The sequence below is a fragment of the Rattus norvegicus genome, chromosome 10 (assembly GCF_021556685.1).
Source record: "Rattus norvegicus strain SHRSP/BbbUtx chromosome 10, alternate assembly SHRSP_T2T, whole genome shotgun sequence".
Lineage (NCBI taxonomy): Eukaryota > Metazoa > Chordata > Mammalia > Rodentia > Muridae > Rattus > Rattus norvegicus.
Window position 1 is genome coordinate 16,864,906 of NC_141543.1, and position 20,029 is coordinate 16,884,934.

Consider the following 20,029-nt stretch of genomic DNA (forward strand, 5'->3'; position numbering starts at 1 on the left):
CCCAACTTCCGCCCAGGGCATCTGGCCCACACCTGGCTTCTATTAGGAAAACCACGGTGGTGTGAGCTGAGGGGCCAGCTCAGCGAGACTCCTTCTGAAAGTGCTTTCTCTCTAAGTTCCCTCTTCCTGTCTAACAGGAGTCAAGGTGGGGGTGGGGTACAGTGTACTACCCTGCATCCTACCTGTGCCTTTTCTGGGCCTCCTCATCTGAACCCCACTGTCCCCGGAGACTGGAGGCTGCACACACCACTAGAGTTGTACTCTCTCCACTGTCAACTTCAACTTGTCTTGGAGCGAGTGACCCTTGGGTAGCTCCCCACTGTATTTATACCCTTACTTAGTTTTAATTTTTTCAAGCCAGCTCTGTATAACTGTCTGTCTAGCTCTGTCTGTCCTGGAACTGGCTCTGTGTCCAGGCTGGCCTTCAGCTCAGAGCTCCACCTACCTCTGCCTCCCAAGAACTAGAATTAAAGAAAGGCATGCACCACCACTACCACCAGGCTGTTTGAGACAGGGCCTCATGTAGCCTAGGCTTGTCTTGAGCTTTCTATATAGCTGGGTCTAGCCTTGAACTTGTAATCTTCCTACCTTTAATTTATTATTTTTTTTTTTATTTTTGAGATGAGGAGTTTCACTGAGTTGCCCAGACTCAAGTGAACTTCTGTGTTAGCCTCTTAAACAGCTGTCAGTGGCCTAGGACCCAGCAGTCTCTCTGAGTGCCCCCTAGACTCTTTCTACTGCCCCTTAGGCCAAAGCCTAGGTAAGGGCAAGCAAGGTCCTGAAGTCATTGCTAATTCAGAGAAGCAGCAAAGTATTTATCTATATATATATACATATACCTGTATGTAAGTGGGACTAGATTAAAGATGGCTGTGAGCTGCCATGTGGGTTCTGGGAACCAAACTTGGGTCCTCTGGAAAAGCAGTCAGTATTCTTAACCTCTGAGTGACGTCAGGCTCCTGAGGTTTGAACAATGAAGGGTGTCAGTAGTGGGGACTCAAGACCTTAATTAGGGGCAGGAGAGGTCGGGGCAAGGCCTCTTACTTGTCTTTTGGACAGGTGCTTTCTAACTCCCTCCTAAAGTCAGGGTGGCTGGCTGAAGAGGAGGGTGTTGGTGGTAGTGATTCCCGATTTCAAAAATAGAGCTGCAGAGGGGGAGGACAGGGAGCCGAGAACCGCGTAGGTATCTGCTGGTGGTTGTAGTTGCTGAGGAAATCGCATACCCCGGAGGAGTTCCCTTCCAGCCTCTGCAGTGCTGGCTCTATGTAATCTTCATTCTAGCATAAATAAAACATCATTTATAGATATCTCAGATACATCCTGTGCCCCACCACCTTGTAAAACACACACTTGCAGCTGAGTGTGATGGGGCACGGCTGTAAACATGTACATCCAGCACTTAGGAGGCTGCAGCAGAAAATCAAGTGTTCAAGACCAACCCAGACTACATGGCAAGACCCTGTCTCAAAAACACCTGTGCTCCCCACCCCCAATTCAAACAGCAAAATACAGGTACAGTGCTGAGCATTTAGCAGATTTTTTAACACTCAGTCCCTTGCAGTAGGTGTCCGGGGAAGAAGTCTTTGTGCCTTTCACAGAGAAGAAAGTGAGTCAGCTTTCTCTTATAACCTTCATTTTGCTCCTCTGTGGCATTTAAGAGACATGGCAGTGGAGTTACCCCGTTCACTGTTTGGCCTCTTGGTGTGTCAATGTTCTGTGGACTTAGGAACCGGACCTGCTTTGTTCTCCTGTGTCTCCAGCTCCTAGCACAGCACATACACACTGCTGGCCTTTGAAACCTGTCCCACCCCAGTGTTAACTCTTAGCACAGCTCTTGACCCATGGGAAGCTTCACGTGTTTGTTAGGGTGAGTGAGTGAGTGAGTGAGTGAGTGAGTGAGTGAGTGAGTGAGTGAGTGAGTGAGTGAAATACAAACCATCCAGTTTTCTGCCTTCACAAGGGATTCTGCACACTAGTGAAGGAACAAGAGCTCAAACAACACTTCTGACCCATAATAGTGTGTCAGTGGTGGGGCTGGCCAATGGCTCGACCCTTGTCCTGACCCCACAGCCCCTCTTACATGGAGAGAGAAGTGTGGGGCCTTAGTTCTCAGGCTCCAACTCCAACTTCCTGTGTCACTGTGACCGGGTGGGTGGGAACAGTGGGAAAAGCCCCTTGAAAGACAGGCGGAGCCTTTCCAGTGGTCTCCCACGCTGGGGTCAGCCTCCGCGTGCTGGGGAGGGGGCCCAGGGCCAGCTTCTCCAAGATGCTTCCCTCCCTCACTCATTCCCAAGGACAAGATCGTGGGAAGTTTGGAGGAGGTGGCCACATTTGGGTGTGCTATTTTTGGTAACAGGGTCCTTGTCTCAGGCTCTAGGGGCCAGGGTGACTGGGAGAGAGCTGTTTGCATTTCCTATGGCCCTGGACTCCCTCCTGCCAGGACCCAAGGGGGACAGGGCCACTTGCTCTGCCTGCTGTATGAACTTTTCCTTCCTTCCTTGGGGCCTCCAGCCTTCCTGTCTGTCAGAAGCTCCAACACCCCTGAAGGGCCACCAGGGGCACTGCTTTACCCTTTCCAGGATGTTTCCCAGAGCTTGGCCCCAGGCCCTCCCTCTGGCCTACTGGCAGTAACAGGAGGCAGAAATAATCCTTCTAATCCTGTGATTTGCACGGGGCTTTCCTCAAGGCCCAGTCCTCCTGTGTGCGCTCTCAGTTGATCCTCGAGGCAGTGGGTGGACAGGCACTGTAAGCCTCGTTTACAAGTGAGAATGAGCTCTGCAGAGGGTGCACAGTCCCCAAATTTATACAGCTCCAGAATGGGGAACCTCAGCCAGAGGCCAGAAGGCCCCACCACAGCAGCTCTCTCCAGGCAGTACGAACCTGAGCCTGCCATCCCCTGCACGCAAGATGCCCTCAAAGGCAGAGGCAAGGCTCTTCCTATGATTCTCATGGCCTGCGGGATCTTTCCTGTTCTCTGTGGGTGCTCAGACCAGAAGGCACAGAACATTCCATCCTTGTCCCCAGCAGGGGGCCCTGGTGGTTCAGTGCTGTCTCTTGTCTTTTGCAGAGCACGCAGGCCCATGAGAACAACAGAGACATCCGGCTGGCATGGACAGGCATTCAAGAGTACCTTGTGTCCACTGGATTCAACCAGGTAGTGGTTCCTCTGGCACTCATGGTACTGCCAGCCAGGGACTTGTCAGTTCCTTAGGCCCTTGCTTCAAGAAGGTTGGGTGAGGCCATTGGGAGGTGGGAAGCAGACAGCCAGTTATAGGCTGTCCATATACGGCCTGACTGTGTAGCTGGGTCTCAGGGCCCCAGGGAACTGAGGGCTTTAGAAAACTGGCAGATTCCATTTGCAGTAGCTAAGCTTGACCCTGGGAGCCATGGCAGGCCCCACAGGGACCAGAGTCCATGGAGGGAAACGCCCCTTGTCCCTTGTCACCTAAAAGTTCTTAAAGGGGCAGGGCAGGATATGAAACCCAAACTCCCCCTCCTTGCCATGACTTCCTTCTGCTCTGGGGCATTGGCCATGCCAGGCTGCACCCTCGGGCATTGTGTTCCAGATGCAGGGAGACCCCCCCTGAGCCTTTCTCTGGCTTCCCCCACAGATGCGTGAGCGAGAAGCGAAGCTCTGGGATACCCGTGTCTTCAGCAGTGCTCTGGCCTCCATCACCCTGGACACCTCACCTGGGTAGGAATTTTGACAGTCTGGGAGCCGGGAGCCAAGTGTCTAGAAGGTGTCCCAAGTGGCCACTAGCGGTGGCCCCTGCCATTGAGGCTGGCTGATCTTTAATGAGAGTGTGGCAGATGCTGAGCCTTGGCTGGTCCTGGGCCCAGCCCTCCGGAATCCCCGGCTTTGCCAGCAGGTGGTGCTGAGGCAGTCCTAGATGGGCCAGTAAATGCCAGTCCTGTCCTCCTAGGCCCCTGTCAGGAAAGTAGTCTCCTGACCATGGGGTACACCTCACTGTCTAGGGGTTCGTTTAAGTGTGTTTTTAAATTTAAGGTAGGGGTTATGACCTTGAAATGTGTCACTGGGGTATAGGTGGCAGGAATGGGCTTGACTTTTGCTGTGGATGTTTGCATGGAGCTGAGGGCCCAAGGATACTTGAGCACGAATGGTATGAGATATGAGGTGCTGGGGTGGATGGTTGTTTGCCCATGTGTGTGGCAGCTACATGTGGGCCTGGAGCCCACTGACATCTCTGTAAGAAGCTTGCTTGAGACCTGCCTCACCAACGTTTCCAGACAGCACGGGGGGGGGGGGGGGGTAACCTGTGCTTCATCCTTCCATCCCTCCCTCCCTGCCTCCCAGAACAGCAGAGAAGAAAGTTCATGATTCTGCCTGGGGGGTCCCTGGCCAGGCCGGGCAGCTTTGTGAAAGTGGTCTTGGTCTGTAATGGCTTATAAACCAGTTGCTAGCAAGCTGGCACTTAGGACGCACACTCTATTCAGTCAGCGTGGCCATTGAGAATAGCTGAGGAGATGGAGGCTCCAAGAGGACCAGAGACTTTGCCAGGCAAGGCTGCAGGGGAAAGAGGGTGGGACTGGGTCCCAGCTCTGAAGCTGTAGCTGTGACTAATGAAGAGCTGTCCGGAAACCCTGCTGGGTAGATTGAGGAGGGAACGCTAGATCCAGGAAAGGCTCCGGGCCCTTAGCTGTCTCGTCCAGCCTGTCCTTTCTAGAATGTTTCAGAACTGAAGGACCCGAGTCGCAGAGGGGAGGGGCTTCTCAATGGCCCAGAAACAAGAGCATCGTATCAGGGGTCAGGGAACGCTGGGGAAGCAGGATTATTTATGTCTTCAGAGAACAAGGTATGGCCAGGGAGATGAGACACTCTACATCCTGCCCTCTAATGGACAGGGAGAGGCCAGGATGTTTGTTTTGTTTGTTGTGTAGCCCTGGCTGTCCTGGAGCTTGCTCTGTAGACCAGGCTGGCCTCAAACTCAGATATCTGCCTGCCTCTGCCTTCCGAATGCTGGGATTAAAGGAGCGTGCCACCATGTTTGGCTTGGCAATATCTTATCTATGGTGAAGGCAAAGCTGAGGCATATTCAGGATCAGGGGCTGGGTCTCAGGAAAGGTATCATCAGGGTGGCCCTACTGTGGAGGCGACAGAAGCGCTAGGCCTTGGTGCTGCACATCCAGAGTGCGTCTTGTCTGTCCACCCCAGGCCTGGCACTGTCCTCCCTAGCATCTTCTCTGCCAGACGACCTGTGTCCTACAGGCCTCCAGCAGAGGTGCTGTGGGGCCTCAGTCCAGGGTGCCTGGCCTACCACTTCCAGCCAATCAGGCTCCACTCTCAGTGGTAGCGATGCTGAGTATCCCCTCCCCCGCAGGGCATCTAGGATGGCCCCTGGAAAAGTTAACCATGCCCAGACCCCATGGTGCCACTGGCCAGGGCTGACCCTGTAATTACAGCAGTTAAGAATAGCCTCGAAGGACCAACAAGGACTGGAATTTGTCAAATTACTCCCAGATGGGCCGCCAGGCCAGCATTCCTTCCCTCAGTCCCCCTTGCTGGCCTATGCCCTGGCAAGCTGACACCCTTGGCAAGGGAACTGGGAGCTGGTGGACATTGGCACACACCAGTATCCAGACTGTTCAGAGAGGTGGTAGGTCCCCAGGTTATCCCAGACATGCCATAAAGCAGACTCCCTCCCCCATGCGTGAAGATGGAAAGTTTACAGAGTGCCAGCTCTGGACACAGCCATGGGGGAGGTTGGCAGCTGTGTCTCCTCCCACCCTTGATCTCTGCTACAGAGTTTCCATCTTACTTTAGGCAGAACAGTGTGTACTCATAATAGCTACAGGACCAAGGGTCAGGCACGTGGCTCTCCCCACCAACCTTGGCCAGGGCCTTTGCATGGTTCCCATCTCTGCACTTCCCTTGTCATGTCTGGAGTCTATAAGGATGCCTGTACCATGTAAAGAGCGGCAGAGCATTGCCAGGCTTCCTCATGCCCAGTGTAGGGCTCAGGCTGCCATTCAGAGGCCGTCCCAGCATTCCCGGGTACCACATCCCAGGTTCAACATAGAGGGGAGGATAGCAGGAGGTTCTGCAGAGTCCCCACTCGAGAGCAGCTTTGGCCCAGGAGGTGAGGAGAAATGCCTGTCTTGTGTTCCCTGCTCCTGAGTATGCTGAGGTGCTGTGACTGTGGAGAAGGTATGGAAGTGTGTGTAAACTGCAGGCCCAGCTCTTTGAAGTAACAGGGTCAAAGCTCTCCCCTGAGGCCACTCACCTCGCTCTAGACCAGGAAGCAGGGACTAGGGTCCCATCCATCTTGCCGCTCGCTATGAACTGCTGTTGTTAACTCGCATGGGATGTGCTTCTCCTCTTCTCTAAAGGAGATTGAGAGTCTTGGAACGTGAGTTTCCAAAGCTCTAAGGAACAGTGCTCCTGGTGAGAAGAGCCCACACTCCTCCCCAGGTCCCTCCGGCCTTGCACTAGAATGACCTTCCCTGGAGGCTGGTACCCCAGCCTGCTTCCCACTAGGGATGGCATGATCTGGTTATCTTTCTTGGAGGGCTCCTCCCCCCTTACTAAGTCTCACCACCCCACCCAGCCGTCCCTCTGGGCCAGGTTTGCTTTGCAGCAAAAACATTTACTCGGCAGTCATCGCTCCTCAGCCGTGCCCCACAGGCCCACAAAGGCCCCTTTGATGGGGCTGCCGAGAGGGGCGGCCTCGCCACGCCTACTGTCCTAATAGAACCCAGGCCTACAGGAAATCCACCTGGGCTGCTGCCGCCACCACCGCAGCCTCGGTAGAAAGGGGCCCCACCCTGGCCCAGTGCTACCACCTACCGCCACACATGACCCACCATCCACCTCCTCCCTCCTCCAGAGCCCTCAGCAGCCACTAATTGAATCCAGAGCCTCATGTGGCTGAGCCTCACTTGATGCTGACATCAACACCCCAAACCACAGGGCCTGTTCCCCAGGCCTGGCTGGGCCTCTTCCCTCCCTTCAGGGGTGAGACTTGGTGCCAGGGCCATGACCCGCAGGAAGACGCTGATTGGCATGGCAGCCTGTGAGCAACTGGCTTCTGCTTTTGCTGGGCTCTTCCACTCTGCCAGGTCCCGACTCCTCTCTCAGCCTTAAGGGTAGCAGACAAAGAGGATGTGTATCCATCGGTTTTCAGAGCTGCCCGCACCCAGTCCAGGCTGCAGCTGTCCTTGGACCTAGTCTTGCTGCCCCTACAGCCTGTAGCCTCCCTACGAAACCGTCCTTTGGGGCTCTAGAATTGCTGGACACATCCCCAGAGCATGACGTAAAGGAGTACTCAGGGCCACCAAGCTTGACACCGTCTGTAAGCCAGGCAGTCCTTTACCCCTGTCCTTACTGCTCATGTTGTCCCGCTTTCTGCCCACCAGCGTTCTCGCCTTGGTCATCCACATTTCCCCCACCACTGCCCTTCCTTACTGTGAGGCTTGTGCCAGAGCAGTGCTGACAGACAGCAGGAAGGAGCCAGGGCCACACATACCTGGCCAGTCTAAGGCTCTGTGGTTCAGTCTGGAAGCCTCTCGGCCCTGGGATCAGCCGTTATTGGGCTCTAGAATGAGGAAGCTGCACGCTCTCTTCTCCAGTTGAAGACAGGAGTAGACTGCTTTCAGAACACCCAAGGAGGATGTGACCTCCCTCTGTGTCCTGTGTTTTCTAAGAGCCCCTTCCAACCTTATACATTAAGCCCTGTGGCTCCTGTTGGCAGAAGACGAGGCCTAGCTAGGGTAAGCTGCCCTGACAAGCCCGTTCTCCTGTCCCACCCAGGCAGAGGCCTTACCATGGCTCGGGACCCGTGACTGGAGATCCTAATGGCGGGGCAGTTGTCCACAGAACTTAAGTCTCAGGCACCCGAAGCCCAACCAGGGAGACAGGCAATTTATTTAATTTTTTATTTTCTTACAAAAGGCCTTCATATCATCAATAGTCTTACAAAAACCAAAAGTCCTTGTCACTGAGTTTGAAAAACACTTTTTCCCAGCATAAACGGGAAAAGATCTTTTATAAATACATTAGGAGAAAAACAAAACAATAGAAGCAAATCCACGTGTGCCCAGAGCACCTTCCTTTCCAGTTTCAAGTGTTCCTGCACTTTCGGGGCCACGGCCACGGCCCTAGTGCCTTCCCTACCCACTATTTTTGGGGGCTTCCTTCACTGGTTACCAGACCCCAGGGCCCGGGAAGCCCAACATCCTAGCCATGCTACCAGCACATGGCAGGGTTCCCGTCCCAGGACTGCAGACTGCGCAAGGCAGCAGGCTCTGTACTGGATGCTGGTGCTGGGAGTTCATTTGGGCTGTAGCAGCTTTCAGATGACCCAGCCCAGAGAGGGTCGGGGACTGGCTGCTGTCCCACAGCACCGGTCACACATGTGCACTGTGGTGCGCATTGAGAACTTCCTTCTGTAGCAGCAGGAGGGTGGAGACTGAAAGCCCAGCCTCCTGGCTGCTCCTTCTCACGTGCTTAAATGTAGGGCTGAGCAGGGAGGACCCCCTGAAGACTGGGCCCTGGGTAGCCCATGAGGGGCACCTCACATTCAGGACCACCTGATAGGGCCTCCCCGCCTCCCTCTGATGCCTTGGAGCCTGGCTCCAAGGGGACTTTCACCCCCTCTAGTTCCAGGGGCCCGGTCCCTGGTCCCACCTGCCCTTTGTCCTGAGCTGTGGAACTTGCCCGCGCCCGTCGCACACAGTAGACTGCCCCCGAGGCAGCCAACACAGCCAGAAGCACAGCAGCCAGGGCGGGTGCAATGAGGAGTGGCAGGTTGCCCTCCCGGGCCTGGGTGACTGGGGCATGGTTGGAGCGGACGGCCTGGGGAGTGTTGGCCTCCCCACAGGCCTCCTCACCTTCAGGTGTCCGCCCAGCTCCCAGGGCTGTGACACAGATAGAATAGGTGGCATTGGGCCGCAGCTGGGTGACTGTGTACTCTGCAAGTGAAGCAGGCAGCCGCAGCGTCACCAGCCGCTTGTCAGGGCCAGACAGGTTGCGGTAGGTGAGCCGGAGGCTCCGCAGCTGCACGGTGTTGCCCTGCAGGTAGCGCTGCAGCTCCACACGCAGGGAGGTGGGGCTCACCGGCTCAATGCGCAGAGGCAGCAGCCGTGGGGGCCGTGGGGTGTCCGGTATGGAGCTGGGCTTTGTCCTTTGTTCCACGGGACTCTCACAGTACAGGCCAATGAAGCCCTCGGGGCACAGGCACTCCAGGTGGTGTTTTGCCCCTACACGGCAGCTACCACCATTCAGGCAGATGGATGCTGGACAGTCCTGGGGCTGAGGAGCCGGCCTCATGGTTGGTGGGGCAGTGGACAGTACGATGGGGGCCTGGGTAGTTGGCTCTGTGGGGCTGGGCCAGGTGGGAGCTTGGCTGGAAGTTGAAGGTGTGGGCTCCCTGACAGTAGGCCTTATAGTAGGAACTGTGGCTGTGGTAGTGGTGACTGGGCAGCCAAAATCTGCATAATCCAGCTCCAGGAGCAGTCGGCCGGCGTTCTTGGGTGGGAAGTGACAACGTGTCTCCTCAGGGCTGGCCAGCACAACATGGCTCTCACGAACCCAAGGACCAAACCAGCTCAAGGGGCATAAGCAGTTAAAGGGGTTTCGGGCAGCTGCTAGGAGGCGCAGGCGGGGAAAGAGACTGGAGAGGTCACTGGGCAGGGCCTGCAGGCTCAGGTTGCTCACATCCAGTTCCTGTAGGGCAGTCAGGCCAGCGAGGTCCTCGGGCCGGATCTGGGCAATCCGGGTGTTGCCAGCCAGCCGCAGGCGTGTCAGGCCACGCAGGCCTTGAATCACGGAGGGCATGTGCCCCAACTGGTTGTCAGAAACATCCAGGTCATGGAGGTTGCGAAGGCGGCCAAAAAGCCCCTCATCCAGCTGCCGCAGCCCGAGGCCAGCCAGCCGCAGTGCCTCCACATTGGCAGTATCCAGTATTCCGGCTTCCAGGGCTGGGATACTGTTGTGGCTGAGGTCAAGCAGCAGCAGGCGAGGCAAGTGCAGTGGGGGCAGCACCCGAAGCTCATTGTCTGGCAGCTTGAGCTCCAGGAGGTGGTCAAGTGCATCGAAGGCACCAGGCTGGATGTGGCGAATGCGGTTCTTGCCCAGGTAGAGGCGTTCGAGGCGCCGCAGGCCACGGAAGGTCTCGTTGGAGATCTCGTGCAGTTTGTTAGCAGTCAGGTCCAGGTTACTGAGGTTCACAAGTGGCTGAAAGATGCCACCGGGCAGGCTAGTGATCTGGTTCTGTGACAAGTCCAGAAGCTGCAGGCCTGGGAAGCCAGCAAAACAGCCTACATCAAGTGTAGTGATGCCGTTCTCAAAGATGTACAGGCCCACTGTGTCAGGCGGCACGTCTCGGGGCACCGTGGTTCCCTGACGGGCAGTGCAGAAGACTGTCTGTGGTTGGTTGCACTGGCAGCCTGATGGGCAGCTCTGTACTCCAGACCCCAGGAGCACCAGGAGCAACAACAGAAGAGGTGGCAGGCAGCTCCTGGAGTGCATCTTCTGTCCCTAAGAGTACAGAGCTTATGAGTCAGGGCTGAGGGCAGCCACATCAGGAGAGCCAAAGAATTCTCCACTCCCCACCCTCAGATGCAACAGAGCCCAGAACTTGTGAGTCAGGTCCCTAGTGCCCCTGGCCAGTTTCTGGGCCATCTCTGTCATCTCTTCTCTATGTGATCCTACCACTATGGTGTTGGTTGTCATGAATGAGCTCATAGCAGGCTGATACGTATAGAGGCTAGCTAGCCTAAGGACCAACAGCCACTGGCAACAGCTCAGTGGCAACAGTTTCCCTGTCCTGATCCCAGGCCCAAGACCAGTCCCGTAGCTGGCTGCATGGTCAGGGAAGGAGAACTGTGGGTCCTGAAGCCCCTCCCTGTAGAATCTGGAGAGACAGGATGGGCAGTTGGCCCGGGTGCGTAAGCAGAGAAGCTGGCTGTTGAGGCTGCTGGCCCCTGCAACACACTCTTGTGTCCCTCCCTCCTCTGAGGGAGGAGAGACCGCAGCAGGAAAACTTCCCATGGAAACTATGGGATCTGTGTTTTTCCACTTGTGCTGTCAGACCTGCCCAGGATGGGGGCTGTGGACTGCCAGGATGTGGCCAGCGATGGGGTTCTTAGAGGAGGGGTAAAGGCTGGCTGGCCGTCCTCGCCTGGCAGGTGCCCGTCTCGGGAGAGGGCTGGCTAGGTGAACGGAAACTCTCCTTTTCAGCCCCCTATCATCAAAGCATGAACTAACGACGAGGAGCCCTGTAGTTAGGGTGTCGGAATTGTCCTGAGAATGAATGGTGGCCTGCAACAGTGCCGGCTAGACAAGTACACCAGGCTAACTCTTCAGATAGCTTTTGGAGGTTCTGCTCTGGGGCTAGACCCTAGAACGATAAACAGCACTGTCCCCGAGAAGTGACGATGACCCATCCTTCCCACATGCCAGTGCTTGCTCAACATGCTGCTGCCTCAGTTCCCTCAGCAGCCAATTCAGATGGACCTTCTGTGTCACTCCAGAGTAACAGAGAAGGGGCTTTTGAAGGTACCAGTGCACTTAGTATAACCAGTGTGAGAGGGTCTGCCTCTGGGACAGGGTCCACGCCCTCTAGGGCCCCATGACCCATCAAAACACATCAAATGTGGGACGAGAGGTCAACAGCTTGCTCATTTCACTCAGGCTCTTAGGAGAGAGCCTGAGGGCCGCACCCAGGCACAGTCCTCACTCTCGGTGCCCCAGAGGCCTGGGCCTTGCCTGGTGTATAAGCCTGCCCCCAGGCAGGCAGTCCTGCCCAATGGCTGACAATCCCCTCCCATTCCAGGTACCTGCTGTTCACACAAGGGCCTTTTGTGCTAGATCTGGGGCCTCCCTTCCCCCACATGTGGCCACAACAGGTAACAAGACCCCCACCCAGTCCGCCTTTACCACTATCCCATCTGTGGGTTCTCCTTTTCCAAAGCACAAGAGCCCCTGGTGTGAAAGAGAAGTAGACAGACAGACTGGGTCCCAGGACAGGTGAGTTAGATGCCTAGGGTCTTAGCCAGCTCTAAGTGAAAGAAAAGGCTTTGTTGCCTAGGTTAAGCCCACAAGCTTGTCCACCCATCTACTACCTGCAGTATCCCTTTGCCATGGAAGGGGTCTTCCCCTTTGGTACCTCCAAATGCCCCTCCTCTTCTGTTACTCTGAGCTGCAAGAGCGGCCCTCAGTGATGAGCTCCTTGGAGCTTTCCCCACCCCTGGCCTGCTCTACGAACAGCTCCCTTAGGCAGAAGTCCTGCCCACCTTTGCTCCTTGGTTTCTCTGCTGAGGGAGCACTTAGGTAGGGACCCATACTGAGAATCAGCTGTACCAGAACCTTGAGGTCTCAAGTATCCTTCCTCTACCAGCACCGTGGGGCTCTACAGCCAATAACTTAAACTGTTAGGCAACCCCCAAGCCCCTTACTGCCAGGACCATTGCTATCATCCTTAGCTCAGAGGGTAGCCCGTGTGGCCCAGCTTCCAGATACGTGCTTCAAATGACCTCCTCCATAATTTGCCATCTATACAGGGGGTGTGAGACCTCCCCCAAGTAAGTCTTCTCAATGAGGCCAGGCCAAGGTCAGACAGGAGGGGATCCTACATGTTGCTAGCCTGGCCATACTGCTGATTTGTAAGAGCTCATTTCAGGCAGGCGGCCCTACGGTCAGTTGTCCAAGCTGTGAGGCCTCAACTGGGAGAGTCAACTTAGCACTTGACTCTCTTCTGAATATCCTCGACACCTTAGAGCTGTGGGGCTGAATGGATGTACCAGGGAGATGTTCCTTACTCTGCACAAAGGGAGGGGGATATGGAGGAGTGTCTGACCATGCGATGGCCGCCTGGCTGAAGGCTGTCAGCTATGGAATATCTGTACAACTTGGTAGGAGAGAGCTGAGTTAGATTAGGGGTGACTAGGGTTCTAGACCAGGAAGACCATACACGCAATAGCTAATCCAGTTCCATTCCTCCAAGAATCATGTCAAGTTTTTTTGCCTGACCCCTGGCTTCACCCTTTCCAGCAATGGGAGACTGAGGAAAAAGGTGGTTCTAGAGCTTTGAAAAACTCCAGTTTGTAAGCCACAGTCTGTTGGCTGGGGCACTCTGCTGTGGTTCTCAGAACAGTGTGGGCAGTCCTCTGAGGGAATTTGGTTAGAGCAGAAGATGACCGTGGTGGCAAAGACTGAGACAATTACAGAGCAGAACAAGACAGGCCTGACTTCAGGTTGAGTGTGCTGGAACTTTCTCTATAGACCAGGCTGGTCTTCAACTCACAGGAATCCTCCTGCCTCCACCTCTGATGTACTGGGAGTAAAGGTGCGTGCCAGTGGTTGTGAGTCTCCTATGGGTACTGGGAATCAAATCTGGGTCCTCTGGAAGAACAGCCTGTGCTCTTAACCACCGAGCCATCTTTCCAGCTTCAAACAAGGAGTTCTTTGAATAAGTTCTGAAGGGCATTTAGCTTGTCTGGGATCTGGGTCCTTGTGCCTGCTGTATGGACGGGCGGGGGTGGGTAGCTTCCCTCCTACCCGCCTGTGCTTTCGGCTGATTACAGTGGATCTGGCAGAATCACCACCTTTGCTTTGATATCTGATCCTTGTGGGGCTACAGTGTGACCGTTCCCTTTGTAAAAGTTGTGGGGAGAGTTCTGGAGGAGCCCTGGGCTTTAGGGGTCAGGAGGGCAACGTCTACTGAACAGTCAGGCTGCCTCTTCTTGGATTCCTCACCTTTTGGCCTGACTCTACCACAGCAGGAAGGTCTGGCTCTCAGTACCCAGAAGCCAGGATGAGGTATTTAGGTCTGTCTACTAGAGCCAGACCACAAAGCCCACCTCAGCATCCACTGGAGCTAGTCACAGCACCCGCTTCCCAAAGCACTTGCCAAATGTCAGTAGACGTTATTCACTCCTGAAGGCATTGCCTATAAGCCAGGAGCTCTGCCTTCCCCACGAGCAGGAGACTGTGCCACCCCCATGCTCACTAGAGACCCCTGGGCCTGCGTGATTAGGCATCCCTCTACTCTTAAGGCAATAGGAAATGGGGGTGTGGTCCTAGTTTTGTAAAGGAATGTGGGGGTAAGCTGTCCTTTGGCCCAACCTCCTGAAGCACATGACCTCCAGGAGGGGCTCTGTGAGTAAGGACAACCAAGGGTATTGGTCATCCAGTTCTCGAGGATGCCCTCCACACCCAAGTGTGTGACACACTTGTGGGCACCCACCCATACACATGCCTGAGGTCAGGCAGGGACGGGAGAGTGGGTGGGGTAGGACTAAGGCATTCGGTGAACACATCAGCCCTGGAGCTGGTGTATGTCCCTGAGGCTGGGGCAGGCCTTGTGCCCATCGAGGTGAGAGGACAATTGGGAGCCATCCTGTCTTTGCACACTTCTTCATGCTAGGCATAGATAGATAGGGTCTGCAAGGTCTGACTCTCTGCTCTGTGCCCCGAGCCGCTGTCTCCTGGTGCTGGACTGAATGGGCTTTACTCTGTTTGCCAGGCCTGGCGGCAGCCCAGCCCCAAAAGGCTGCCAGCACACCCCCCACCCCCTCCTGCAGGCGGGACTGTGCCGGCGGCCAGAATGGCTGGCTCCAGTTTCGCTGACGTGTCCGAGGCAGTTCTGGGCTCTGGTTTGGTCCATCCCATCTCGCCTCTCTAGAACACAGCAGTCCTTGGCCCAACAGAGAAGATGAGTTGAGGGTCTCTATTATAGGTTTTCAAACAAAATTCAGGGAAAGGAGGCACAGCCCAGACTGGTAATTAAGTCAGGGAATCCCAAGCCAGTTCTGTTCATTCTACTTTGTGACCTCACCCCAACTCCCTGCCCTGTGCTGGCTCCCATCTGCCTATAACTAACTCAGAGGCTTTCATATCTGAGCTGCAGGGGTGGGTCACCTACGAAGCTGTCTCAATCCCCTAGGCTTCATCTATTGTTTTTAAAGTCATTCCTGTTGGGAGAGCCAAGCAGCTATATTTTGAGTGAAGTCCTCTGTTGGCTCTTCTGCAAAGCTAGAGGGACTGCCAAAAGGACCACGGGGACATCAGCTCAACTGCTGTATTTATCCAGGAAAGGATTCTGGTCTTAGAGTAGGTGTGGCCAGGTGGCCTGTCCCCACCCAGGTGGGTGTTTTCAGTGGCTCTGTGGGTGACCTGGCTGCTGTCAGACCTGTCAGCCAAGGCAGATAGATCAGTGACTAAGATCAGTCTCTGGCTTAAGTGAACCCTTGGGGTGGCACGTTGTGCCATCTTAGAAGAGGTGCCACCTGTTGGGCAAGAACACCTGTGGCCCCAGGAGCTATATGGTGGCTGTGGCCCAACTAGATGTGGGCTAGGAGAATGACACTGTCAGCGCGTGGCAGGTGTGACGCTCCTGGGGCTCAGCCTCCTACTGTCCTGTCCCTGCCCAGTGCCTGGCACCCACTGAATGAGCAGCAACCCTGCAATTAACCCTGAACCTTCCACAACACCTTAGTCACTACAGAAGGCCGTCCACCCCAGGCTTCCCAGGCACAGGAGTCTAAGAAGGGAATGTCCTCAGAAGGGGTCCTTTTCCTGTTCACATTCACCACACCACTGTCCCACAAGTCACTCAGCAATCTTAGGTGAACCCTCAGCCATTGTATAACACAGAGGCCCCTTCTGGGGTCTATGAACTGGTCATTGAACCACAACTCTGCCCCCACAGTTGTCACTGTTGACCAGTGGCTGGGGCTGAGGGCCAACAAGGTTCTCAACGGGCCCCAGTTCCCTCAGTGCAAGCCAGCTCTCTCCTTAATGAAATCTCTTAGGCAGCCTCCAGGAATGTCAGAGTCTCATTGCATTCCCCAGGAGGAGTTTGGGGGGGAGTAACCCAACCTTAAAGAACTGGCCTTTTGCCTCCCCCCCCCAGCCACCCCCCAAGCTGAGGTGGCCTTAAGAAGCCTCCTCACACCCAGGGAGGCTGGAATGAGGAAAAGCGGGGGAGGCCTGCTGCCTGGACAGCAGGCTGAGGGGTTGGGGAAAGCAGCCCGGCTGACTCTGGAATGTGGAAACTGATAAAAGGAAGGAGGGCCAGTCCTCCCCACAGATGCCAGAGCACCCCTACTGGCCTGCTGCAGTCACGTGTACACACACACCCTCTGGGCCACACTCCTGCGTGCTCGAGAGAGAGAGAGAGAGAGAGAGAGAGAGAGAGAGAGAGAGAGAGAGAGAGAGAGTGTGTGTGTGTGTGTGTGTGTCCGAGTGTGCATGCTCTCCTGAGAGTGTTCGTGTGTGTTTGTGTATGTGTGTGCTCTTGTGTGCCTCTGCTGCTGTGTGCCTGCACGCACACACCTCTCCCTCCTCCAAAAGCACACACAAATTCCATAGCAGTGAGGGGAGCTGGTTTTCTTGGCAACACAAGGTCTTTGGGTTCCACAGCTCTGGGAGGGGCTCTAAGGGAGCTCTGGCAAAGGTGACTGATCCTTCACATAAGATTAGGACCTGTCAGTGGTCAAGAATGACTTTAGGTACTTACCCAGGAGAACTATGCTGGGGGTGTCGAGGTGGGAACCACTTCCTGGTGACAACTGGAGCCCCACTTTCCTGGACTCCAGCTGAACCAAGCTACAAAAATCCTGGCTCTTAGTATATATCCTAACTTATCCAGGGCTGGGGATATCTGAAATGACGTGTGTGTGTGTGTGTGTGTGTGTGTGTGTGTGTGTGTGTGTGCGCGCGCGCGCCCAAGCGTGCGCCTGGCTGGCTGGCCCCAGGGGCTATCTGCCAGAGGGAACTTGCCCATGAAAGTATAAGTCTTGCAGTGTCTGAGACCTTGTGCTCAACTCTTCTCCCACCACTTCCAGAGGATGGTCTCCAAACACTGCCACAGTAGCCCTCCACCTACTGTCCTCTTTACCCACAGGTGGCTGTTCTGGTATGCAACTCTGAGGCTTGGGAAGTTGGGGACAAGCAGTGCTGGGCCCCCCCTCCCTGGGCTGGCACGTGTGCTCCTAGGTCCTTTCCTCTCTGATGGGAGATGCTAGATAATGGTCTGGAGGGAATCCAGCTGGGCTGCTCATTACCAGAGCCCTCTTCCTGCCTCTGACACTCTGTTTACAGAAGTTCCCCGGGGGCTGATTCCCCTGGGAGAGGACAGTAAACTCGAGGGACTACCCTCCCATCCCCCACCTCCTGCCCCAGCTCTGGAGGTGGGGGGGTGGGCTAAGCTAACAGCTGGGTCCATACTGGCCTTCCTTGCCCATACCAATGTAGCCCCTCGAAAGGCTCCAGCCCACCCACATCTCTGCTTCTCATCACCAGAAATCCAGCCTGGGGGGGGGGGAGGGGACGGGGCCTTTTACCTTTTAGCCAGACCCTCTCCCCTAGGAACTCTTGACCCAGATAGGGAAGAGGGCTCTCTTGGTGCCTTTCCCTGGAGCATCCCCTACTGTTAATGCAAAAAGTAAGCAAGGGAAGTCCTGACTCTTGGGTTCCTTCTACTCTGCAGAGGCTGCTTCTGGAATCCAATGGTTGGAAGCAGTCAGTGACCCTGGTGTGGTAATCGTTAACGAATGGGGGGGGTGAGGTAGTGTGGTTGGCACCAATCAGCTGGCCTGCTAGTGACCAAAAGGAACCGAAGCAGTCCTCTGGCCCCGGGGCTGCAAGCTCGGGAACACAAAGGACTAGACTGGCTATAGGCCATCGGGTTTGCAGCCCAAGCAAAGCCCATTTACTGGTAGAGATGAGATCTCTGATACTGGAACACTAAAGATTCTGGTTAGCCAAAGTTCATCCCTCACCTGGGGGCACACCTATCAATTTCCCCATCCCCATTCCCCTCCAGACCTTCCTGCGAATTTGTGGGCCTCAGTTCTGCCATGTGTGACAAGGCCCAGAGGACCCTAAGCAACCATTCTGCACAAGGGCACCAGACTGTCTGACCCCATGAAGGAAAAGTAACCAGACCACGGCTGAGCCATCCCCTAAAAGAGGGTTGATTCATAAAACTGGTCACGCCAGAGGGCCCAGTCGTGGGAGGAGGAAGCAAGGGAGGGGGTGTTTATTTTGTCTACTCAGAGCCTCACGGGTAGGTGAGCCATGTACAAACGCACACCCTGGCTCTCCCGAGGGTCAACAGAGGCCCCTGAATCCACTCAGGAAGGGGGAGGGGGTGCAACTGGACGTGCCCGCCCAGGTAACCGCCCGAGGTGAGGATAAGCCCCTCAATGCGGCAGTCAGAGCCCCACTGGAGAATGTGCTGTGCTAGTTAATGTTCTGTGCGAGTGTGATCAGCTCTGCCTGTCGCCCCCGCCCCCGCCCCCGCCCCTAGACACTCACCGGGAGACGACTGTGGCTGAGGGAGCGGGGCGGTGCGGCCCAAGGCCTCAATGGGGCCTCAGTCCTTCGCCTCCGGCCGGTCCTGAAAGGTCCGGGGTCCCGGGATCCGGAGGCTACTGCGTCCGGGTCTCCCAACCCCGGGCTCCGGCTCCGAAGTTGGCTCGTAGGAGGCTGGTCTTTGCTTAAGATGTAGGGGTGGGTGGGACCATCTCTACTGAAGGCGGGGCTTCCCTCAATTGGCTGAGGCGGGGTTTGGCCAAGCCTACACACACCCACTCCTCCGAGTGGGTCCTTGCACTAAGCAGGCCCAGTCTGCACCTAGATATCTTCAGATCCCAGTGAGGAGAGATTTTATTAGACTGACTTAAGTCAGTCTTATGCTGTGCAACATTTGGGCAGGTTCCTGCTTTTTAGCCGAAAAATATCCCGTGACACAAATTCAAGAAGTGGATATTAGGGTCAGTGAGGATCTGGAGAAGCAGAAGTAGCTTGTAGGAGCCAGCAAGGATGAGGGCTGAGGCCCCGTGAGCAGCCCAGTCTGCCAAAACAGGTTTTTTTTTCTTACAAATCTAGATTTTTTTAGGAGTAATCTCACAATGCGGTTTTGTTGGTAACTAATTCCATTTTCAAAAGCTACAAAGGCCACACAAAGTACTTCCAAGAGCCTCTTATATAAAATCTCTTAATGCTGGATTTGAGATCTTTGTAGCTATGACAGCATCCCCGGTCACCTTCCCCAGCTTTAGATGAGAGACTGGGTCCTAGAAGCAGTGTCTGCTCAAGTCCTACAGTTACTGGAAACCTCAAGACTAGAATATGCCTGGGATAGGAGGCAGGACTGGGGACTTGGTCAACAGGAGGAAGGACCTAGGTGTTTGTCAACAGTGGTCCTTGATTAAGCTGGAGGGTGCTGTGCTGTGCCAGGGGCTGGTTCAGAAAATCCCCTGCCTTGTAGGATTCCAGGAAAATGATCATCCTCTACCCTCCCCCATCATGGTTTGTGGTTAGAGTCATGCCTGGGCCTTTGGGGACCTAGCTCAGCTCCAGGATTCCACCATTATATCCCCTTTCTGCCTGGTCTGTAGCAAAGGCCTCATCTGGGTCACACTATCTGGGGGTTTGTCTGGTCTCGGCTGGACTCCATCACCAGAAATGAAGGTGGTCTGGGACTAGTTACCAGGAGCCAAGCAGGACCCCTCCCCAGAATGTAGTGTGCTGTAAACAGAGCATCCACACCCCACATTCCTGGGCAGAACTGACTCCAGGTGTTTCATTTGGTCTGTATGGCAGGTTTGAAACTTTGAAGTCATTTCTAGAATTGAAAAATCGGGTGGGTTCACATGAAAATGTGTTTTCCTAGCCTGTCTTAAACAGGAAGTCTTCGAAGGCTGAGTAGCAGCTATCCCCTCTGGCCAGGGGCTTACTAGTTACCCCACGCCCAAATCCTCTAGAGGGCAGGCTCCTCAATCCCTGGGTGTTGTGAGTCAGGTCTGTCATCCCAGCTACTCTGAAGATGGAGGCAAGAAGATCACAAATTCCAGGTCAGGTCAAATAACTCCGTAAGACCTCTCTCAAAACAGAAGTCTGAGGGTCCATCTCAGTAGAGGAGCACTTGAGGTAAATAAGGCCCTAGAATCAGTACCCAGGACCAGCAAAATGAGGGACTGTCCCAAGCTGCTTCCCATAAACCACGAGTCCTCTGAGGCCCCATCCTAGAACTCAAAGCTTCCATTATCTCCCTCCCATCTT

The 20,029-nt window shown here is 55.1% G+C and overlaps 2 protein-coding genes across 2 annotated transcripts in view; one reads left to right on the forward strand and one right to left on the reverse strand.

The window, feature by feature from the left end:
- Window positions 1-20,029, forward strand: part of Coro7 (coronin 7) — a 55,719-nt gene that overhangs the window by 24,561 nt on the left and 11,129 nt on the right. The window contains 2 exon segments of the mRNA NM_001191639.2: window positions 3,068-3,154; window positions 3,612-3,694. Of these exon segments, the coding sequence (NP_001178568.1) occupies window positions 3,068-3,154; window positions 3,612-3,694 (170 nt within the window).
- Window positions 7,903-18,426, reverse strand: Vasn (vasorin). The gene is given in 2 exon segments (NM_001109382.1): window positions 7,903-10,495; window positions 18,281-18,426. A coding segment is annotated over 1 exon segment (2,022 nt). The 5' UTR covers window positions 10,487-10,495; window positions 18,281-18,426; the 3' UTR covers window positions 7,903-8,464.